The 22,680-nt window shown below is 41.7% G+C and overlaps 5 protein-coding genes across 5 annotated transcripts in view; 2 read left to right on the top strand and 3 right to left on the bottom strand.

Moving 5' to 3' along the window:
- Nucleotides 1–408: 408 nt before the first annotated feature.
- LOC131293607 (astacin-like) lies at nucleotides 409–1,541 on the bottom strand. The gene is made up of 4 exons (XM_058321686.1): nucleotides 1,430–1,541; nucleotides 1,145–1,345; nucleotides 757–1,074; nucleotides 409–650 (listed from the first exon to the last, which is right to left on the bottom strand). The coding sequence occupies exons 1-4, from the start codon at nucleotides 1,539–1,541 to the stop codon at nucleotides 409–411; spliced, it is 873 nt and encodes a 290-aa protein (XP_058177669.1).
- A 1,253-nt stretch (nucleotides 1,542–2,794) lies between these two features.
- On the bottom strand, nucleotides 2,795–6,418 carry LOC131283078 (3'-5' RNA helicase YTHDC2-like). The gene is made up of 3 exons (XM_058312642.1): nucleotides 6,191–6,418; nucleotides 4,977–6,092; nucleotides 2,795–4,906 (listed from the first exon to the last, which is right to left on the bottom strand). The coding sequence occupies exons 1-3, from the start codon at nucleotides 6,384–6,386 to the stop codon at nucleotides 2,928–2,930; spliced, it is 3,291 nt and encodes a 1,096-aa protein (XP_058168625.1). The 5' UTR covers nucleotides 6,387–6,418; the 3' UTR covers nucleotides 2,795–2,927.
- A 2,802-nt stretch (nucleotides 6,419–9,220) lies between these two features.
- On the top strand, nucleotides 9,221–10,593 carry LOC131293606 (hatching enzyme 1.2-like). The gene is made up of 5 exons (XM_058321685.1): nucleotides 9,221–9,335; nucleotides 9,564–9,758; nucleotides 9,833–10,150; nucleotides 10,220–10,362; nucleotides 10,429–10,593. The coding sequence occupies exons 1-5, from the start codon at nucleotides 9,221–9,223 to the stop codon at nucleotides 10,591–10,593; spliced, it is 936 nt and encodes a 311-aa protein (XP_058177668.1).
- Nucleotides 10,594–11,168: 575 nt separating this feature from the next.
- On the top strand, nucleotides 11,169–13,629 carry LOC131293605 (hatching enzyme 1.2-like). The gene is made up of 5 exons (XM_058321683.1): nucleotides 11,169–11,286; nucleotides 12,628–12,825; nucleotides 12,890–13,204; nucleotides 13,266–13,408; nucleotides 13,474–13,629. The coding sequence occupies exons 1-5, from the start codon at nucleotides 11,169–11,171 to the stop codon at nucleotides 13,627–13,629; spliced, it is 930 nt and encodes a 309-aa protein (XP_058177666.1).
- A 7,662-nt stretch (nucleotides 13,630–21,291) lies between these two features.
- Nucleotides 21,292–22,680, bottom strand: part of LOC131282133 (histone demethylase UTY) — a 73,331-nt gene continuing 71,942 nt past the window's right edge. Inside the window, exon 11 of the mRNA XM_058311531.1 lies at nucleotides 21,292–22,246. Coding sequence (XP_058167514.1) covers nucleotides 21,848–22,246 — 399 coding nt within the window. The 3' untranslated portion in view covers nucleotides 21,292–21,847. The remainder of the gene's footprint in view (nucleotides 22,247–22,680) is intronic.

Here is a 22,680-nt window from a genome sequence, read left to right as displayed (position 1 = left end):
AACGTCACTTGTCAGGTGAAGGTGGATGGAAAATTCTCAAGTTCCTTTGCTACCACCAAGGGACTGCGCCAAGGGGATGGGCTTGCCTGCATACTCTTCAACCTAACGCTAGAGAGGGCCATCCGAGACTCGGAGGTGGAAACTTCGAGGACCATCTTCTATAAGTCAATCCAGATCCTGGCATACGCTGATGATATTGATATTATTGGTAGCAGACTCTCCTATGTAGCAGAAGCATACCAAAGGAAGGTTTAGGAAGAAACTTAAAAAATATAAATCATCATCATTCTGTTGAATGCAGTAAAGAAACACATAGAAAATTTCAATATTTCAGCTTAAAGTATTTTTATTTATTTTTATGCCTGGGTCGCAAAATAAACAAACCAAAGGACCGAAGAAATTAAGAAATCATAAGCCGGATTTCTTACAGTACTTTGCGTTAATCTGTTTCGTGTCGAGAGGCGTCAATCCCGCGATGCTACCAAAGTCTCCAAAGTACGGTTTGGTGTTGTTTATCACTGGACAGCAGAGACCGATCGCGCCGGCATAGCGCGAGTAGTGCATTACACTGCGATAGTTGTACGGAACGTTGTACGTTGTGGTAATAGCAGGATCCATTATGCCAAAGTTGGTCGCAATGAAATCGGGATCTAAGGAAATTCAGCAAACAAGGGAAGGATACGATAGGCGAACAATTGTATACTTAGTACCTATGGTTGAGAAGTTTAGAAACAGTTTTACTAGCGTTATATATACCTTGATATTCCGGACGGAGATTTGCTGTGTCGATCGTAACGTATTGGTCACGGTCATAGCGAGTGAACTCATGGAAAAATCCGATCGAGTGCATCATCTCGTGCACCGGTGTTCCAACGTCCGTGAAGCACTCGGGTGTCTGCAGGTTGATCCGGTTGTACTCGTTGTGAGGACTGCGTCCTACGTACGAGTAGCAGCCCTCGTCGGCGTTCGTGATCGTCACATAGTGAAGCTGGTTGGTGCGGGGCACAAAACGGACGCATGTCTGTGCGGCAAACTGTGCGAAGGAATCCTGCAGAAGCCCCAGTTCCCGTTCAGCTGAATGAGAGCAGACAAGGTGTTTTAGTTAAGAGACACGCATTCCACCAAATACGCGAATAGTACTTACTGAAGTTCCCCTGGATGACATAGGGAACAGTAGCAGCGAACCATTTTTCGATGACGAATTGATCATTCAGTGCAAGCCGACCCCCTTCCTTAGGCGACAGTGTAGGTCTTAGAATAATGTCTCCCTGGTAATAGTGTCCAAATCCAAACTCATGAGGAAATCCAGGGCTGGTTTTGGGATCGTAACCCTTAAGACGCAAACCTACAAATGATAGAGATACAGAATTGAAGAAATATCCTCAAAACCTCCACATATTGGTTAACCCTTTTTGTAACCCCTTCTTACCAACTTCCGCACTCGGTTTGGTGTAGTCAAGTTTTGGCTGAGCACTCAAAGCGAGGTTCCAAAGGCTGATGAGGGCCAGCACGAAGCTGATGAGGTAGTTCTTCGATGCCATGTTCAAGTTACTTCTGGAAGACGATTCGACTTCTGATGCTAAATGTAGCAGCACGAACCAGCTTATATACCGAATAATTTTCCCGGAATCCAAAAAATAAAAACTGGCCAGTCCATCAATCACTCAACCGAAATGCATTCACCCCTTGGCATATCGTCCACTAATCCAAGGGCAGCTATCAACGGTTTGCCGTACAGACGTCTGTAGGTACTACATCCCTTTTAAATTTGCATATTTTTTAACAGACGATAACGGCAATGCAGTACATGCGCAAACCTGTTTTGGTAATTTGTTAAAATATTGTTTTTGATTTTCTTCTCTTGTTCTTCTTTAGCAGGAAATCATTTATATGTACAATTCAGAGTATATTTTGGATGCATTAAATCGTGCAAAAACCCTCTGTACTATGCGTTGTTACGGAAAACCGACACGTGACTGACGGTAGCGTGATGGTTTTTCACAAATTGTATTGTATTCATTGTTAGAAGTTTATTGTAAGTGTATTAACTGTATTAATGAGAATAAAATATTTAAATATTTAAGTAGTTTAGATTTTTGTAGAAATCGTTCAAAATGCTTTTCCTACAATTAGACTTACAGCCGGTATTACACTATTCTAGATGGCAAATGGCAACGTTAGTATCATCTAAATCGGTGGCATAAGAACTAAGTAGCGAGTCGGGCACAACACATAGATTATTTTTTAAAAAATTAAATTTTAGAAAAGGATTTAAAAATCCCTCCAAACTCTTCGCTAGTATCGGTACTAAACCACATCAGAATCAAAACCATCTGATGAAAAGAGAAACGAATTCTTATTTTAGCGAAAAAACAAACATAAAAACGGCAAAAAGAGTGAAAAAAGGTAAACGAGTGCAAGGAAAAGAGTGCAACTCAATCACCTTTCCATTTCAGCTATACATCCATCGATCGATTTGATCACGTTTTGTAATGTTTCAATAATCTATCATTTCATATGTATGACATTTCGTTTTTCATATCCTTACCAAAAATACAATGTTTAAGTCATTTTTGTATCATAATTTATCGTACATAACGACCCCCACGTGTAACCTCCCGATGGATTCTTCAATGTTTCAGACAGAAAAGGTTTTTTTTCTGATGTTACCCAACGTTTGCAATTTTATTCATAGTATTGTTCAAACATATTCACGCTGTCCAATTTTCGGATCCATTGTGAGCTGCAATATGAAACAATTTAAGGTTTTATCTACAGTTATTGGACTTTATCTTTTGTGCTTGTTACTGATTTTATTTACATAATGTAATTGCCAATTAAGAATACTTCACAGATTTTAAATGTAATGCAATTCATTATCAATACCATGTATCAGTAGCATGGACTAGTATCATATGATTTGATAATTATTTTCGTGTAACATATGAATGAACATTGTTTCTAAAACCTTCCGCTTTCCAATGTACGTCTTGCATTTTGGATCCACCCCTGCGATTCGCGCCCACGATCGTTTCCAAACTGTTTGTCAGCTCTAATGCACGGTCTTCATGCAGAAGTATCTGCCCCAAGCATTTGATGATGGCATGATCACGCGCAGACAGTTGATGTGTACGAGGGTTTTCTATAAATTTAAGAAATAATTCATGCACCAACCGCCTTGTATGTAGCACTGCCTTGGCATACTTGGCCTCCACCGTTAAATTAATCCAATCGTCGATGGCAATCTTACATTTCATCGAGTCCGTGTTCTCACACTCTATCAAACATTCGGACTCATCCAAATGCAATGGACCGGCGAAAATGGCTATCAATAGCGACGACACGACCGTGTTGCAGCGAATCATGGAACCTCGGCCAGATTTGTATTTTTCCTCGAACGTAATCCATTCACTCGGCAACCAAATGGAGCTGTCCTTCTTGTCCTTCGCCCGCTTCATTGTCTTTTCGCCGAGCACCGACGATGGATGAATGAAAATTTTCTTCTCAAACCGTGTCTTCATGGTTTTGGAATATTTTTCCAAATAACAAACATTTGGGTACAGGCCCACCAACAGGCATCCCTTCACTAAACTCCAGTTGTTGGAGAACTCGTTGATATCCTCCATGCCTCCTGGGCCATACCGTTTCACAATGCCAACGGAGCACAAATGTGCGTGAAGCTTATTACGCAGATCATCCACCATAGTAAGCTTGCTGTGGCTCAGAAAGAGTCGATTACACAAGTCCCGCTGGCTTCCCGGAGATCGCAAATCCTTCCAACGTTGGTACGCTCGAAGGAAGCAGAAGCAATCACTGAACGATTCCTCTGCCAGCTCGCGTCGTACTTTCTTCGCCTTTTCCTTGTCTCCAGCGAACGATGGAATCACGAAAATGTCGTTAATACTTAATATGCTCACTATGAGCAGTACCGGATCGTAACACTTGAGAAGTATGCCGTAAAGAAGCATTTTCCCTAGCCTCGCATCGACCGGCAGCTCGGCCAGGATGTAGCCGAGATCGGTGACGCTTTCTTCGTCGTCCAGTGCACCAACCTTTTGCAGGTATCGTATGCTCTGCTTAATGCTTGTGGCGGACGGTGCCTGAATAGCCTTATTGAGAAACTCGTGTATCGATACATCCTTCGTTATGAGCGCTGCCTGCAAACATATTTCGTTCAGCGGCACGCGCATAATTTCCGGCAGCGTGAACTGATCGAACGCTCCTAGCCGCGTGCGGCTATACAGCCGGAAACATTTGCCCGGTTTCGTACGTCCGGCACGGCCTGCCCTTTGCGTGGCGCACGCTTGTGATATCCACGTGGCCGCTAGCGATGTGGTGGATGTTAGCGAATCGTAGTATTTTTGCTTCACCTTGCCACTGTCCACCACATACACAACATCGTCCATCGTGATGGACGTTTCGGCAATATTGGTAGCGAGAATTATTTTTCGCACACCTTGCGGGACGGGTTTGAACACGGAATGTTGATCGCTGGTTTGCATTTTACTGTGCAGCATGAACACTTTCAAATGGAACAAGCTCGATACTCGGCTCATCAGCAAGTCGAACTGTTCTTGAATATCTTCATATCCGGGCAGAAATACCAGTATGCCACCTTCCGGTTGGTTGCGGCAGATATACAAAATAACATCGACTATCAAATTGTGGTCGATCTTTTCATCACCGACCGATGTGTGGTACGCATCCAACAGTACCTTCGTGCTGTTCGCTGTCAATGAACGCGAGAATGGGGGTTCCGATTGATGTAGAGCACTTTTTAGCAATTCCGAACATGAGCTGTTTCCGTGCACAAAGCAAGCCCAGTCGTAGGCCGTGTAGTTATGCTTCTCTTTCATAAAAGCATTGGCGCCCATATTCAACAATTTCTTCACTATTTCCGTATGACCTGAAATGAAAGAAAAAAAAACGGTTAATTAAACATGGTATTACCCATTATCAAATTAAGGCCACCATACCTTTGGCCGCAGCTATCATGAGGGCAGTCATTTTTGTTTCCGTGTGCTGAAAATCGATCGGGCCGATTTCCTCGTCAATTAGCGCGAAAAAGCTATGGAAACCCTCCGGGCTATTTTCGATCCAGCAAACTTCCAGTATGTCATTCATTAGCAGTATGGTTTCATCGTCCATGTTTGCGATGGCTGGCATTTGCGTCCTACTGTGCTGCTGCTCTAAATTTGCCACCAATTTCCTCTTCACATCCTTAACGGTGTTATTGTAAATGTCAATATTGAACAAAATATCTTCCAGATGGAAGCTCTGTATCGGGAAAAGTCTTCCCGGTATTTCAATCACTGGGCAGTTGTTGAAATAATTGGAAAATGTGTTGGACTCTATGGTGGCAGACATTAAAATGACCTTCACATGGGGATGGCAGGATAGATTATCTTTCAATGCAATCAGCAGAAAGTCTGAATATTGATCCCGTTCATGGACTTCGTCAATAATTATGTGTGTAATGTTTTTCAAAAATTTGGATGCGATTTTGCCCATAAGACAACGCAGCAAAATACCATTGGTGCAAAACACCAAATTGGTCGTGCGTTTCAATCGGCTTTCCAACCTTATCTGATATCCAACCGTATCGCCCAGTTTCTCGTTTCTTTCGACGCAAACTCGTTCGGCGACGGTTACTGCACTGATCCGTCTCGGTTGGGTACAAATAATCCGGCAGGGGGCATGTTTTCGGGCCGCGTCTTCCATGATAAACTGGGGCACTTGTGTGGTTTTTCCTGACCCAGTGTTACCGGATATGATCAACACTTGATTTTGCAGGCCGCACTTTAAAATGATATCATGAAACTGAGATATCGGTAATCTTTTACGATCGTCCAGCACGTCAGACAGCGCCTTTAACGACGGAGGAACAGTCGGGGGAACCGATGTCAAAAATATAGAATTCGTCCGCGTTGTGTTCTGTTTTCTCGAACTCGACTCAAGCGTTCCGGCGGTCTTGTATCCCTTTTGAAGCTCAAATAAAATATCGGTTGTTTCCGGTGCCAATTTCAGGATGGTGTCCTCATGGGTGACAGCTGCTATGCTCATTTTGTAGATGGACAGATATCGTCCATCACCTGGTTGTGGACAAAAAGTATGCAAGATTTGTTTAGTTTATGGAAACCGCCACACAACTGATCACAGTTTTTGACAAAATCACTACAAGTTACATTACCTTTTCCGTGGGATTTGGACTTCAAGCGTTTGTTTTTAACATATTCATGGATATAGGCGCGATGAAGGTTTGTAAGAGTTGCAGGAAAGTCTAACTCCGTTTGATGCTCATCTTGAAGGAACAGATCAATCTGTCGATGTATGAATATTCGAATGTCTTCTTCAATTTTAATGATAACTTTGCTTTTAGAAGCCATTTTTAGGGAATAGATGCGAAAACTTTGTGGCAAAGTGCTTCACTTCGGAGTTAGGAAACCGTACTAGTGATGGCACAATCAGATTCCGAAGATTCTAAGATTCGATCTTTAGGCGGAATTTAAAAATAAATTGGATTTCATTTGAAGGATATTAATCAGATTTCATTCGTTTGTGATTCGATCAGATTTGACTTTGAAGCATAATCAAAAGTTCTCTCTTATTAGAAACTATCGGTATAACTTGCATGAACCAACGTGGTCAACCCAAGCAATTAGTTTGAAACGCTGTAAGTGTACTTAGGATAGGAGATCCGGATCTGAGACCGGATTTCCCACCACTATTGAACAGGCACAGAACGAAATTGACAGCAGTGTTGCCTGAAAGATCAAAACAAATCTCATAATCAAGGTTGCTTGAACAAGTATCAACCAGATTTGTAACAATTTGAAATAACGGCTGAAATTTCCAACACGTGTTGGAGGTTCCTTTGCCACCATTTAAAATTTCTAATCCCAGGGCCCTCAAATTACAGAACATGTAAAACATACCAATTAGTACAACAAAGGATTGTTCGTGATTGCTAGTCTTTGGAAAAATTAAAAATATGAGAGAGAACTAAAGACCAAGCTAATAATCTTCTTCTTTTGGTTGGCGTAACGATCATCTTGCTCATGCCTGCCTTTTAACACGTTAACCGCCTAGCCCATTTTGTGACACCGTTCCGTTAATTTCGTTTCGATGTCACTGTCACGATACGCACCGGGGAAACGAAACGAAGTGGACAGGAAGAAACGAAGAGAGTGCATGAAAATGATGCACACTGGCGGACTGATACTAACGGACCGACGCGACTCATGAATTCGTTAGTCCCTAGGGGCCGACGTGGCGTGAACGGAAACTTCACCGTCAGTCCCCATGGGCTGACATGGGGGTTAACATGTTAAGGGCTTACTAGACTTATTTTCCTTTTGTACGTGGATAGTCAGTCTTCACGTACCGGGAAGGGTCGGTTTGGATTCAAATCCATAGCGTGAAGTTGGTGAGCCCCGGGGGGGCATTGGTCGTTTTTATAACCGGCGCTACCGCTCGGCTGTGGCGGATCCTCGATTGCCCAGAATAACACCAGGAAAATAATTTATCGCTGAAATAAACATAAGTAACTTTATAGTCCTTGCACCGACCGGCCATATGAAACCTTAAATCAAAGGGTCATTCAAGGCACACTATTCAATTCAATCAAACGCATCTTTTTATATTTTTGAGAGAAAAACTGTATCGAAAGAGACAGCCTTCTACAGATAGGGAATTTGTAGTTTGAAATTTAGGTTAAAAATGCCAAATTGGAAATATTTTTTTTACTGATTTAAACGTTAAAAATGTGATAAATGACCCTTTGAAAAGAGTGTTCGTAAAAGTTTTTTTAGTTTTTTTTTATTTGAAGCTTTTAGTGGTATTATTCGATTTTTTTTATTTGATAATTTAAGAAATGTTAGCGAAGGGAGCTACGAAAATATTTTTCGACTGAGGGCTGTAATCTAGCGGCTGCCAACAACATCTTAGTTCAATTATCGACATAACACAATCCCCAAACACAGTAAACCAATCAACAGTTAAATAACCATAAAGCGTAGAAATTATGAGAACATTGGGGCTACTTATAGGTACAAAACAAGTGATCTAAAATTTGCTACCACTTGACACTTGCCGGCATTACGACCGGTTTTGTGCGCCGCAACGACTTAGATAACGCCCTAATTGGTGACAATGGTTTCCCCTAATGCCACCGCAACCAACCGGATAAAAGCACTGTCCAATAGGCACCGGGAATGTCTTGCCAACAATTGTACCGTGCAGTGCTACCCTCCCCATTTTACCCCATATCGGAAGCCGACGTACGTTTATCCTCCTTTCAAGATCAAGCCATGGCCGGAGTTTGATTCATTGGGTTCGGTGTTTGGTACAATTCGGTCAAATTATGTAGAGCAGTCACACGTTAGTTGGTCAATTAAAATCTAGTCCCTTAGGTGAGGGTTAATAAGCGCAAAACACTTTTTGTTTCTATTTCTTGTTGCACTTGCACACGACACAATTAGAGTGGAATTAGACGGACGGCTTGGGAACGGGACACTGTGAAGTCGTTAGCGTTTCCTCAATTCATGGTGGCATAATTGCTCCATTAGCTTCCGTAGGGCCTCCCCGAGGCCCTTTAATATCTTTCCACGATCGAGGAGAGGGATATTGGCATACGTCGAGGCGTAAAATATATGTCACAATGCTTTCTTTTAGTTTGATTTTGTTATGATAGGCACTACAGTAGGTAATGGAAAATAGCCACAAGTGTCGCCGAAGTCATGTCATAAAATGTGAGTCAAAAGACCAAAATACCATTTTTAAAAAACTTTTTGAATTAGCTAAGAACCTAATTGTATTGTTTAACAATATTTTTCATCTTCTAACGATCGAGAATTGTTTTCAGGTCCATGTTTTCGGTCAGTACTGTGTTTCCCACACCCTCCGCAGTAGTACTTTCAGTCTGGATTTAGGTTGAAATTGATCGTGTATGCCTCTCCCCCTGTTAATGAACCCTATCGAAATAAGCCTTCCCGTACGGCATGGCCACCTTACACGATCGGGGTTTTGATCGATTTTTGCACCTCGGTAGCCTCGTGTCACAATTATGTCCGTCCATATGCGCCCACCGTTGGGCAGCCGAAATCGTCAGAGTGGGGCAAATATAAATATCTCACGGCTCGCGAATCGACGCGCCAATCGTCACCAAACGCCATCAAACGACGGTCGGTCGGATCGTGTCTCGTGTGCCCAGGGATCCAACATGGCGGCTGCGTTACCTGTCTTCGCACTAAGAACGCTAGTAACGTTCGGTTTAGTGGCCAGTAGTGTCAAACATTGCTCGGGGCAGACGTATCGGTCGGAAAGCGCCGAAGTTGGTAAGTAGCGTGTGCGTGTGTGTGTGTGTGTGTGTGTGCGAGATGAGAAAGAACCCTAGACCCTTTCTTTAATACCGACAAGTGCGTTTTGTAAGACAAATAGCAAGTTCTAGGTGATCGCTAACAGCGTTTGAAAAGTGCTCCAGGTGATGGTGGTCGTGCCAATTGATCGGTGCTTGCGAAGATTGATAGACAAATTGTTCTGCGCTACTTTTTCGTGCGTCGTAGGTCGTCTGGTGCAGGAGTATGACAGCCGGTTCTACCAGCAGCCGGCGCACGAGCTCGGTTTCGGCTACTACTACCAAGGGGACATCATGCTACCAGCGCCCCGAAGCCAGAACCGGCTGTCGCTGTCCGAGGAGCAAACATCCTCCCGCTGGCCAAACGCGATCGTGCCGTACCTTATATCATCGAAATCATTCAGTAAGTACGCCAAAGGAGGGTCATACCAAAAGGAAGCCTAGAATTGATCCGTTATCTCAACCGCCCAACCCAAGAACCGCACGAGATCCGCACGATTCAGGAGGCGATGAATGTGTTCCACACGAGAACCTGTGTGCGGTTTATGCCGAGGACTCCACAGTCTCAGCACTACGTGCGGATTACGAGCAACAATGCGGGCTGCTACGCCTCCGTCGGCAGGCAGTTGGACAACGGCCAGAATGTGATGAATCTGCAAACACCTGCCTGTCTAACCCGCGGAACTCCGATCCACGAGTTGATGCACGTGCTCGGCTTCCTGCACGAGGTGAGCCGACCGGACCGGGACGAGTACGTCTACGTCAACCGGAGCGCGCTCAAGCCGGAGTATCAAAGTAAGACAGCGTCAAGAAGCAACCCTTGAACTTTGTTTGTATGACAAGTTTCTTTTTTTACTTCACCAGCGAATGCGTTCTACAACACGAACTTTGCCAAGTTTGAGCGGAACGTCGAAACATACCATATCCCGTACAACTACGGTAGCATCATGCACTACACGCGCTATGCAGGTGCCCGAGATCGCCGGTATCCGATACTGATGAACAAAGTAAATGTCAATCACCAAAAGTGCTTTACTTGCAACTGACTTCAACCATTCTGCATTTTTGTCCAGAAACCATACAGCGAACCGGACTTTGGTCACCATACGCTCAGCCAGTCGGACATCGATGCAGTTAACTCACGCTACTGCCGAAATGCAATCAGTCAATCCATTGCGTCCCAGCGACCGTTCTATCCCGTGTCCAACCCTCTTCCAACGTTCAGCTCTTTCATTTAGACGAAACACACAGGCGCTGCCGGCATTGTGCAGCTACGGTAGCAAAATGCATACAACTTCCGGTGCAGGTATGCGTTTGGAAGAAAACCTTTCCTATCCAACCTATTTCTACCGATAATGTTGATAGGCAAATTAATTGAAAATACCACCTTTCCGTCGTTCTAATTCGAAAATCAATATGCATTAATTTTCCCCGCTACCGGCTGGCAAAAAAGGTAGGCCGAACGAACGAGTGGCGTATTTAGCTTGCCAAAAGGTCAGAAGTGTCAAACGTACGAAAATAAATTACATAAAAACGTTAAAACTATAAAAAGCGTTTGGAAAAATCCTGTAAAGCTTTACTTTTTTTTAATCTATTCACGTACAGAACAATAAATGATACGAACATCGAAACCATTCTTCCACCTTCGACAGCCCTGATCAAACCACCGTAATCATTTTGGTATCTTAAACCCGCTGTCCCCGTTTGCATGAGGACACCCCCCAAACCCCACATTTCTAAAGATAAAACCATATAAATAACCAGTCCCAACAGTGGACAGAAAAGTTATTTCCCACAAGGAAAAGTTTGTAGCATGCGACAGTGTGCTTCCATAGGGACACTGCAACTAGTGGCCATCGTCGGTCTAGTGCTGATCGTCGGTGAAAAACGCTGTTTGGGGCAGTTATATCATACGGACAGCTATGAGCTAGGTAAGCAGATAGACTGCCGGACAGCATCAACTGTGATAAATGGTTTCCAAGAACCAGTAATGGGCCTAAAGTTATGATTGCAAAACGGAGATTTAACACGAGAGAGTTTCAGGTTTTTACTGGCATCGTACGCGAAAGAGGTCAATCCAGCTTGCTTGTTAAATATGATAAAATTATATTTATTCACAATTTTCATATTTTTAACGTTTGTTTATCTACACCTATTAACTTTTTTGGCGTGTTGCAAGTATCACTACTTTTCGTTGTCCACGTGAATGACTGAAAAGGAATTTAACGAACAAAACGTTATTTTGTTATAAACATATCGTTTTGGTTTTAAAAGCTTACCATTGTAGCAACATTTCAAAGAAATCTGGAAACTTGGAAATAGAAATTGAATGTCTAAGAATCGTTAATTGTATGATCAGCCTAGGATTTATCAACAAGTTTACATGTTCTTTTCTCACCTGTCCTATCTAGTGTTTTGCACAATGCTCTGTTGTGAATTTGTGTTCTACTTCTGGTACAAAGCTGAATTTTGTTTCTTAATCTACAATGAACGCATCAAGAACCAGGGGTGGTATTAAACTAACAAAACCAGTTTACCGCTAGGTTTGACTTATTAACTCGGAACTCTCGTAAGTTGAATGTTTTCAATTAATTAGGTGGTTATTTTTTTTAAATTAACTAAGCAGTTAATTTATTAAAATAAACTTATCCAGCACTGGGACGAAAGCGAAAAGGATCGAAACAATTTAAAACGATTAAAAAATTACTTTAAAAAATTACTTAAATAGAATTTTTTTAAATTACAAACTCGACATTAACCAAATATGACAGTTGTTAATGATGATGAAAGTGACGATGAGCATCTAAAATGAAGGGATAAATTTTTCAATCAGAGAAAAACCATCCAGTATCAGCTTTTGGTTTATTCACAAAACTATTGTTATATAAGCAAATTTTCGAAAAGAAGAATAGTATTGAATTAGTCTTTTGTAAAATGAATCCAAAGTATCGGGGATGTTATACGCAAAAAAGGATATTACGTGATGATGGGTATTACGAGGGTATTACGCGACAATGTGTACACATGATTATACAGACCCTCTCTCGCTCTCTCTCTCTCTACCCAGATAATGCAATGGAACTTGAAATTGATATAAGTCTAAAGTCGATCACAATTCAGATTGACAAATCCGTACATTATTCTGCCCTTAGCTGCAATATTTTACTATTTCAGTAACACTGCCCAAAAGGTTGATTTTATTCGATACCCCTGTTTTTCTGGGACAATTTTTGATAGCTGGTTTTAATTGATCTTCACGATTACAATCGCAGGAAAGATAGTTCAACACTATGACAGCAACGCAACAGATCAACCGCCGGCCCACGAGCTTGGCTACGGCCATTACTACGAGGGAGACATTATGCTTCCTGCGCCATCCGGTGAGGATCGGCTGTCGCTCGCCGAGTATCAGACCTACTCGCTTTGGCCTAACGCGGTCGTACCATATGGGTTCGTAAGGGGTAATTTCAGTGAGTATTCCACACGCTTGCCATCGTAAGTAGAATCCGCTATATTGCGAACGTTTCCCTCCAGCGCCAAGTGAGATGCTCACGATCGAACGAGCGATGCAGGTCTTCCACGTCAATACGTGTGTTCGGTTCGTACCGAACCCGAGGGCGGAGTATTTCGTGACGATCATAAACCGCCCGTCCGGCTGCCACTCCTCGCTGGGGCGCCAGTTGGACAACTCGAAGAACAGGATGAACCTGCAGGCCCCTGCCTGCCTGACCCGCGGTACACCGATCCACGAGCTGATGCACATTTTGGGCTTCTTGCATGAGATGAGCCGACCGGATCGGGACGACTATATCCGCATCAACCGGGACGCCTTTAAGCCGGAGTTTCAGAGTAAGAAAAGAGCCAGTGAATCAAGAGGTGTTGGTTCATCGTTTGCACCTGATTTTTACAGCGGACACGTTCTTTAACGTCAACTTTGGCAAGCGTGAGACAAACGTCGAGACGTACAACATCTCGTACGATTACGGAAGCATTATGCACTACAGCCGGTACGCAGGAGCACAGAACCGAAAATATCCGGTGATGGAGAATTTGGTAAGCAGACTATCCGTTATTTTTTTACCATTTATCCCTGAACGCGTAACGTTCCTCTTCCAAAGCAACCGTATGATAAAGACGACTTTGGAAATACAACCCTCAGTCCGTCAGACATCGCAGCCATCAACTATCGCTACTGTCGGAACAAGAACTCGTTGGACACGGTCAAGTACATATTCAACCCGTACCAAATTCCTATGATACGGCCAAAGGAATAATTTACTAAATTACGATCACATTTCTTTCCACATATCTTAACCCAATTCAAATAAATAAAATAATGTCCAAAGAGATGTAATGTTTTTTAAAGTATTCTTATTTCTCTTCTCAAAGAATAAGGGGTTTTTTATACACTTTCTTCTGCACCATCCGACGAACGAATGTTCACTTATACGTACAATTTTAAAGATATATTATACATACATATTGCCGATGTCGTTTGTTTAGCTTTGTGGCTTTTTTTATTGTAGAATTTTCAAAACATAGTCGACAGAAAAATGTTTTCGAATAAACAAAAACAATTTCGCCATCTGCCTTTTGGCGCTAATGTGCTGTTCGAATTAGTTTAAACTTAGACTAAAACACTCTCACTGTCAATCTCTCTCTTCGTTACCTTCGCTTTACGTTCAAGTATTTCTCCTTTATGTAATTTTGTTTATCTTTCTTCGCGAAAAAGAAAACTTCATACCTTTCAGCAAAGGAAAAAGCGTCATACATTTGAAATAAGGCGGAACAAAACTATTTTCAGTGTCGTCGAATGATCGGGCTGAAACAACTCTTCGACGATTCTCTCGAATTGAAAAACAAACCTTCGATTGTTGGTAAACGGTTTCTTTGCGCTTATTTTTTTTTTCTTTTTAATTTAAACTTGTTTCCTTCATCAGGACGATTAGATACGGTTGTTGTATGCATGTCAATGTGTCTTCGTGTGTGTGGTTATGTTCATTTTGCAAACGTTTCTCTGTGCGTGTGTGTGTGTGTATATGTGTGTTTCGGTGGTGTTTTCCACGGAGAAGCTCTGTTCCGTCTGTCCACGCTATCCTTTCATTGGACTGTGCAGAATTTACTTCCGCCCAGCGTGCTTTACCGTTCTACCTTGGGATCACCGAGTGTCGCGGTTTATGTTCGTGATCTGGATCTGGGCCCCTCTAATGTGTGAAATTGTATAGCAAAAAAGTCTCGTTTGGGCTTATTGTAATTTGAGTTTGTTTCTTTTAATGTTATTAAGATACGCTTAGCTTTTGCCTGATACACCGTACAAGAGTGCTGGCTAGCAGCCACAATTGTGCACACTTATGGATGAGGTTGCAATGTTTTATTTTGTTTGTTTACCTTGTTTCGATAAAAAATATATCGACGTGAAACTTGTCTGGTTATGTTTACTTGTTTTCGTTTTTCTTTTTATTTTAATTTTCAAATTGATGTGCTCTATGAAAATCTACGCTCTTTGCCCCGCAGAAAGGGGACATACGAGTTTTCTTCGATCTACCGATACTACAGTACTTATAAGTTCGAGTCTTAAAAATGGTTAATTTCGACATAACTGATCTCTGTGTTTGTTTAATTTGTTTTCTTCTTCTATTACTACATGCGTTACGCTTGATATAAATATTAAATATATCGTTTGTATCCAGCTGTATATCTCTATATCTTCTTTTTTCTTCCTTTTTCCTGTGTTTCTCTCGCTCATTCACCACTTTTGTTTATTTTTTTCATTACCGATTTTTTCCCTTTGTGCTTAACATCACGCTCAACTATCGAGTGAATCGGTTAATGTATGTCTGTCTCTGCCGAACAGTACCTTGTAGGACACGGAAAAAGATAGACTTATCAAATAATTGATTTGCAATTTTCACAACTTTGATTATTTGTTCTCTATTTTCATTAGTTAAAGTTTCATTTCAGCATTCGTAAGGTGGACTAACACTACCTGCTACTCCTCCCCTGTTGACCTGACCGGAGATCATAAGAATACTCTTGTGTGCTTTTCAACGTTCTACAAGAAACTGTACAACACACCGGTTCGACCAAAACAAACCAATAAACAAACAAATCCTGCGCCTCCGGAAAGTCTGGTAGCTTTACTGCGTAATCCGCTCCGTTTCTGTATTTTGAGGTATTTTTGTCTATTTGTTCGTTCAAAAATGTATCCCTTTATATAAAAAAAAACATCTAAATGGAGTTTTATGAGAAAATTTTGCTACTTAAACCTAATGTTGAACGGTAAAGAAAGGTAAAGATCGGTACCAACATTTAGGAAAGAAAAATGTAAGCATTAACCAAAGGACGAAATTTGCAAAACCATCAATCGAAAAGTTAAACTCTTAAATTACGCCGATGAGCGAACTCTGATGGGTGGTAGTGAAGAGCTTCAATGCTTTATTTTCTTCCTTCCACATTCATCCCGCGTCTCCGTCTGACGAATTTACTCATAACATTCCATCTTGAAAGACATGTGTTTTTGTTTTCGCTCATTTTCCCACACGGTGAACGAACGAGAAAGCTACTGGTGTTGGTTGCCAATGTGGTAATCAATTAGTTTCAGTGTTAGTTTATGCTTATCGTTTGCTATGGCTATGGCTGCCGGATCTGATGATGATGATGGAAAATCAATTTAGCATAGACTTCGATTTCGCGATAAGGAAGAAGTAAGTACTGGGCGCCTCCATGGGAGCACCGAGTATACTTCTTCCAACGATAAGGAAGGATTCTACAATTGATTGCCCCCTCTGATGAAAATTAATTTAGTAGAGTAATTGCAGGGAGAAGTATCAATAGTGCACCGATAAGATGAATAGAATTGTTTTACTTTATACACTTACTAGCTCATTCGTAATTATTTTTACCATGCTTGCCCCGATCACGACATGATCTTTTCCTAAGCTTTCTCTTTTCGTCCTCTATTCTGTTAAATACTCCCATTAGACACAACTGTACACGAATCATTCAGAGAAATCCATTCTAGTTCCGGACACATTCCATTGCCTAACCCAAACACACATACATACGAACACATTCGCCCACTTCATTCATGCTTTGCTCCCCTCCAACGATGCCGTGGCTTGTGATAAGACAAAAAAACATATTTCCTTACAATTTTCTTTGTTTTTCCTATACAATGTCTCCCTTTATTCAACATTTTCTCACTCACGCATTAACTTCCTATACGTTGTCATTATCGTTTATCTCGTTCATACACGATTGATTACTTTTCGACCGTACGACGCACGGGAACTAGGTGGTTGCCACTTCCAGCTACTCCCACCACCATTACCACATCACCTTACTTTGGCCCCCAGGAAGGACGGAAGGACGCTCCCGGCGAGGATCCGGAAGCGGTGGCGGGTGGACGGCCATCACAGTTCGCGTGCGTCCCGGAACAAAATTGGCAGTGATCGACTGGTTCGTTCCATCCATATATGTATATATGTATATATTATGCAATTTAGTGGATTGTGTAATTTTTCATCTCTTTTTCATTCCGTTTCTTTTATAATTTACATGCGCATGCTCACAGCTAACGTGTGGCGTCGTTTAAATTAAACTTACATTTTGTCAATTAAATCAATTAGCTCGATTGGTATTATGATGTTTTGAAACCCCAATTGCACAAAACACATTGCGCACGCCGCGTATCAGCGAACGAACGGGAAAAACGCTCAGTTGTCACCGCCAAGATGTATACTACAATTGGAAAAGCTGCCACTGGCGCTTCAAACGATTTTGTTTAAGAAGACAAACCATCATCATTCCTGTTGCTGATCGAAGGGAACCGTTCTAGATTCTTCGCTTTCTACATAAGGCGTCTTTTACTGTGTCGCTCTTTCGATTCTCGCTTCCACTTCGAGTATTGTATAAAGTAAAACAGTTTTGAGTAGTTTTGTAGGTGAAACAATTTTTAAACGGGTTCGTCGTCTGTGAAGATGATTGATTTTTTGTGATGCTTGATGAACAATTTTGAATTTATTTTTCTTTTCGCTCCATTCACACCCATTTTGTTTCGCTTCTTCTCGGTTTGGCTTGAGAAATTTGACGAAAATGTTATGTTTTATCATTGTTCGACTTCAGTTCCAAAGGGATTGCTTTGTTAACCAAAAATAATGTAACACAAAACGATACACAAATGTGAAGAGTCTTCCGTTGATCTCGCTCAGCAAACTGTTGAGCTAGAAGTGGTATTTGATGGTAGCAGCTGAATAGGGGGTTGGTGATGATATTATCTGAAGCATAGGCGGATGGTGGTGTCAACACACACACACTGGTAGTTTGCTGCTGTGTGTTTGACCATCGTAAATTTTCCATCCATCCCATCAATAAATCTCCGGCGGACGAAGAGTTTCGTCAGCGGAACGGAAAAGGGGGGATGATGATGAAACACGAACCGACAGGAACGATGTGTTTTTCCATCCTTCCAGTAGTGGTGTCAGTTCGTTTTTCGGCAACAACTACCACTCGAGACGTTAGAAACGATCGGACGAGACAAAAATGCATATTTGGTGTGAACACTCGCCTAACTTCCTTTCTCTACCGTCTCCCCGTTCGGTTCAGTCATTAATGTTCATTATGATTCGGTTCTACATTCTCACCAACCGCCAATTGGATAGATGTGGTCACTTACGGAGCGGGTCTCTTCTTGCACATATGATGACTGCGTTGTGCTAGAAGTAAAAGAAACTGAATATCTACGCATCCCCTGCTGTTCGGCGAATGATGCACACAGTTGCTATTGCGGGTTGTTGACGCGTGGCCATCACTATTACTATGAGTTTTTTTTTTTTTTGGTCGGCATAAAAACTAGGCTTTTCTGAATTTGAATTTTCCGTCCGGACTAATAATCTCGCGAGAGTACGGTGGGGTTGGTGGTGATGGATTTACGTGCCAACGACCAATACTGAGCATACATTCCAAAAATCAACGGTAAAAGTTCGACTTTACTTTAATCTTTACTGTTTTTTTTTATTTTAAGTGCTTTTCCACGTATCCACGTGATTGCTTTTCTTACGCTGTTTAGCTTCTTATTCGTATTACTCCTATATTTGTTTACTCTCGTACTTTTTTTCGTAAGACAGGGGAAACAACTACTATGTTTAGAATTATGTTTTAATCGATACTCAATTAACGATAATGCTAATAGTAGTATTGTGATACTTGCATGCATTACGGGAGAATATGTGTGGCCAAACCAAAATCCTTCGAACCGGTCGACGATATTTTTGACCACACAAAATATAGCTCTTTTCACACGTAGTTTCAAAAAAATGTACAATTATACTCGTGGTCTAGATGTGTTCTATGATATTTTACATACATAAGCTGTTCCTTCATTATCCGGTTCTAGCACGATTCGGTAAACTTTCGAAAAGACGTCACAGAAGAAAAACACATTAAACACAAAGTAAACCCAAGCAAGCAAGGTTGGTTGGTTATTCAAAATACTACAACTAAACCATCCACAAAACCCAACGTAGATCTTGGGTAGTAGATAGTATTTAGCACCCAAAGATTAGAGCATGTTGTTATCCTTAGCTTCCTCCTGCTTAGTTTTCTGAGTGTTATATTCATATATTTGTTAAACGTGCATATGCCAACCGCCTTCTCCTTTCTTCGTCTCTTTCATCCTGATTAGTTTTACTCATCCGTAACGAAATGATAAACCTATACACACATGAAAGACTATTGGGGTTGCAGACGGCCAATTCCGTCGTCTTCCTGTCCTCCGTTTGGAAAATAAAGCTATTCCTACTTTCCTACATCGTTGGTTTGCTGAGGAGAAGGGTCCAGTTTGAATAAAATAATTTTGCCATTTTGAGATCAGTAACCCGAAAATACCTCGAAAACATAAGCACGACTCAATTATACAAATCATATAAATTTCATTCTCTTTTACAACGAATGAAGCAAAAACGTTCGTGCCGGGTGGTTGCTTAAAACGTAAAGCTGAACGGCTATCAAAAACTTGAAACTAAATTTTACCGGTAAAGCGAACGCAATCGGCTAAGACTAACAGATTGTCAGTGATCGTTAATAGTTCGTTCATTAATGCACTGAAATGACAGGGAAAACTAACATTGGACAATCGTTATCTAAACGATTTTGTTCACAATATCGGTCAAAATTAGTTTACTACATTTTTAAAGTGTACCACCGGACGGACTCTGGTATCTGTCGTCTGCACACGAAGCGACCAACGGTTGCATCGGTTAATTTTAGGAGGGAAACTAAAACCAGAAGCAACACAGGAGCGGAGGGACGACAGAGCGCGCTGGTCGATAGGCACTGGTCACATTCATACAAAAAGTGGCACTCTTTCGCTCTGACTCCCTCAATGTTCCACCGTTGAGATTCGGTGATAGAAAGCAAAAAAAGACGCAACTCGCGTAACGACTCCCCCAACAATTACCATTGGTTCTAGAAGAACGCACCCTGCGCCCCCGGGCTTGTATTTCTTCGATGAGGTAAGTTTACTATTCGTACGTAGCAGACAAAAAATGTACGATCAGTATGACTACTTCCAATAACTCCGCTACTTCGTAACTTCGTCTCGATTGTATGTATCCGTTGTAAGAGAGTTATCAAAAACTGTTAACTTATCTTTTTTTCATTTCTATTGCGTTACAGAGCTACATGACCCACACACTGACACACTGTCTATGGTTTTCTCCTGTTTTCCGTGTACGTTCTACTACGACGTCTATCAAAGAGTATTGTTCGACTGTGTTTGCTTTTGAATTGTTTCGCTACCAATAAATACACAATTTTATAATTGTTTTTCCCTTTTTCTATTTTTGTTCAACCTGAGAATTATTTGTTGTTTTGCGTTTTCATAATCTGTGGCCACCTGAGGTGGTAAAATGATGAGTCACTCCTTCCATAAATGGTTTCTAAACGAGTCATTATGATCCTTTTTTTACATCTCCCTTAACTTTCTATTTGGTTTTATCGTTATTCTTTGCTGAATGAGTTGTAGCGCACTGCGCAAATTTTATACAAAATATGATTGTTGGCTGGTGGATAATGTAATTAAGATGTTTATCCTTCCTTTTAGTGTAAACTTCTGCTTCTTTGTGTCTTTGTCGTTTATTATGATTATTTGGTTGGCTAGCTTTTCTCGATTGGTTTAATTTCTAGTATCATAGACAACCTATTCTCCTCTACACAGCGACACACACGCCCGAGGCCGAAGCAAAAACAGTATGCAAAACTATCATAACGGATAATCGCACCACATTAAGATCAAACAAAATTTTGTCTTTGACAAATTTCATCTTTGTGCTTGTTATTTTCAACTAACCAGACGAAAACGAGGCAATGAGTATACCTCGTCTACACACAAAACATACATACAACAACACGTCAAAGTTGAACTGCAAATAAAATCATTGAAAAAAGACTCCCTACGCAATCATACGAGGTGTTGAGCTGGAAACATTTGACATTGCATGTATGACGTTTTATTCACTTTTGCCCTTTCTGTCGCTTGTACGCAGGTACAGACGAATACAAAAATACATAGAAACCGAATCAAGAGTCGAAAAATATGAAATCTATTGCATCAGCTTCCCTAAAATTGGCATAAAATCGACACTAAATAAATTATCTACTTAAATCTGTACACACATCAAGAAAAAGTTTAGGGTTGAACAGTGAAACACAAAAAAAAATTGTGAGAGCACGCGACAAACAAGCCAGATGCGCCAACCTGACCAACACAATTTGATTAATTTATACAGCTTAGCATATGCCTAGAAAAAAATAGGCGTCTCTTCCCATTTTCTACTACTTTTCGTACCGATTCGGTAGTAATTTTGGCTAGTATCTTGCTTTCCATTCATTCACGCCAAGACTGTTGGGGTGTGTCTAACGTCACACCCCTGGGGCTCCGCTATACCGCGGATTGCGATAAATCAAAACGCTTCGTTATTTTGTTTACAATTATCCGAGAGCTATCACGACTCTCCTTCCGCCGCATGTTTTTGCGCCTATTTACAATCATTCAGGGACAAATAAATTTATTGTGGATTTAAGAGCTTACGAAAATGAAAAGAAATTTCTAGTACGTTTTTACAATTAAGAAGTCTTTTCGGGTACGTAGGTTTTTATTCAAACGCTAGCTCCGCGGAGCTCCTAGCAATCCTAACAAGATGCCGATCGTTTCATTTTTCGTTATATAATCTCCTTTTCTTCATCTACTGTCCGACAATCATCATTATAAGCAGGGGATACACCATTCTATCGTTTCTGCGGTAAAACGTACATTTGAACTAAATTACAACTAAACTTACCGAGTAAAACAATTTACAACTCTTTCGTGAAGGGCCGCCGCGCCGTGCAAGAGAAGCCCTTGGGGCACACACAATAGGGGAAGAAGCGGCTGGCTACTAGCACGACGGACGTTTTGGTGGGGTCGAAAATACAAGGGGGCGAGGGGAAACTAGCTTACGATGCCACCGAGGACACCGGGACACCGACGGTCCCCGCTCCGACGGAGCTGCTGGTAGAGGATGATGAACACGATGTTGCTACCACTACATTGGGGCTGCTGGCAGTGGCGCCGGTAGTAGATGTGGAAGGCGAGGACGAAGATTGCGTCGTCGTCGTCGAGCCAATTGCGGCCGAATTCTGCTGAGGAGAGGCTGACGGAGCGATTGCTGGCAGTGGTGGGGGAGGTGTGTGCAGCACAAACGCATCGTACACCTGCATCAGCTCCGCCAGTTTGTACTCCTCGAGGCAAACGAAGCCCTGCAGTGTGGGTGACTGTTTGCGCGCGCACCCCATACAGTGCACGATGTGACGCTTCTCTTGCTCGCGGATGAACAAAATGTTGAACACTTCCACCTGCAAAACGGAGAAAAATATTAAATAAAAGTATATGCTAAGCTAGAACCAATGGCGGCAATGATTTCTCTCAGCATCCAGTTGGGGAAGGAGAACCCCAGGAAGCATTTTAGTGAAATGTTCGGATTCCTTGCACCCTGATCGAATCTGAAGCGATTAGGACCAGGAACGCCTATAAAATCAAAAGGTTTATTCTGGCACCAAATCAAACGACAGCCCGAAAAGGGACTGGTTGGCCAAGGAACATCACAGATGTCGTCACGAAGATGACGCTACATTCCTTTAAACCAGCTGTGATGCGGAATTTAAGGTGATAGTATTTAAAAAAAAAAGTCGGCCTATACCGCATAGAGTATTGTTACGATGTTCGTATCAACTCTGTATTATTTACTTCAAATACCAAGATATAATATCAGAATATCACCTTTTTGTGG

Source organism: Anopheles ziemanni, chromosome 2, assembly GCF_943734765.1.
Source record: "Anopheles ziemanni chromosome 2, idAnoZiCoDA_A2_x.2, whole genome shotgun sequence".
Classification (NCBI taxonomy): domain Eukaryota; kingdom Metazoa; phylum Arthropoda; class Insecta; order Diptera; family Culicidae; genus Anopheles; species Anopheles ziemanni.
Note: the sequence above shows the minus strand (reverse complement) of the source record. Positions and strands in the feature narration are given on the sequence as shown.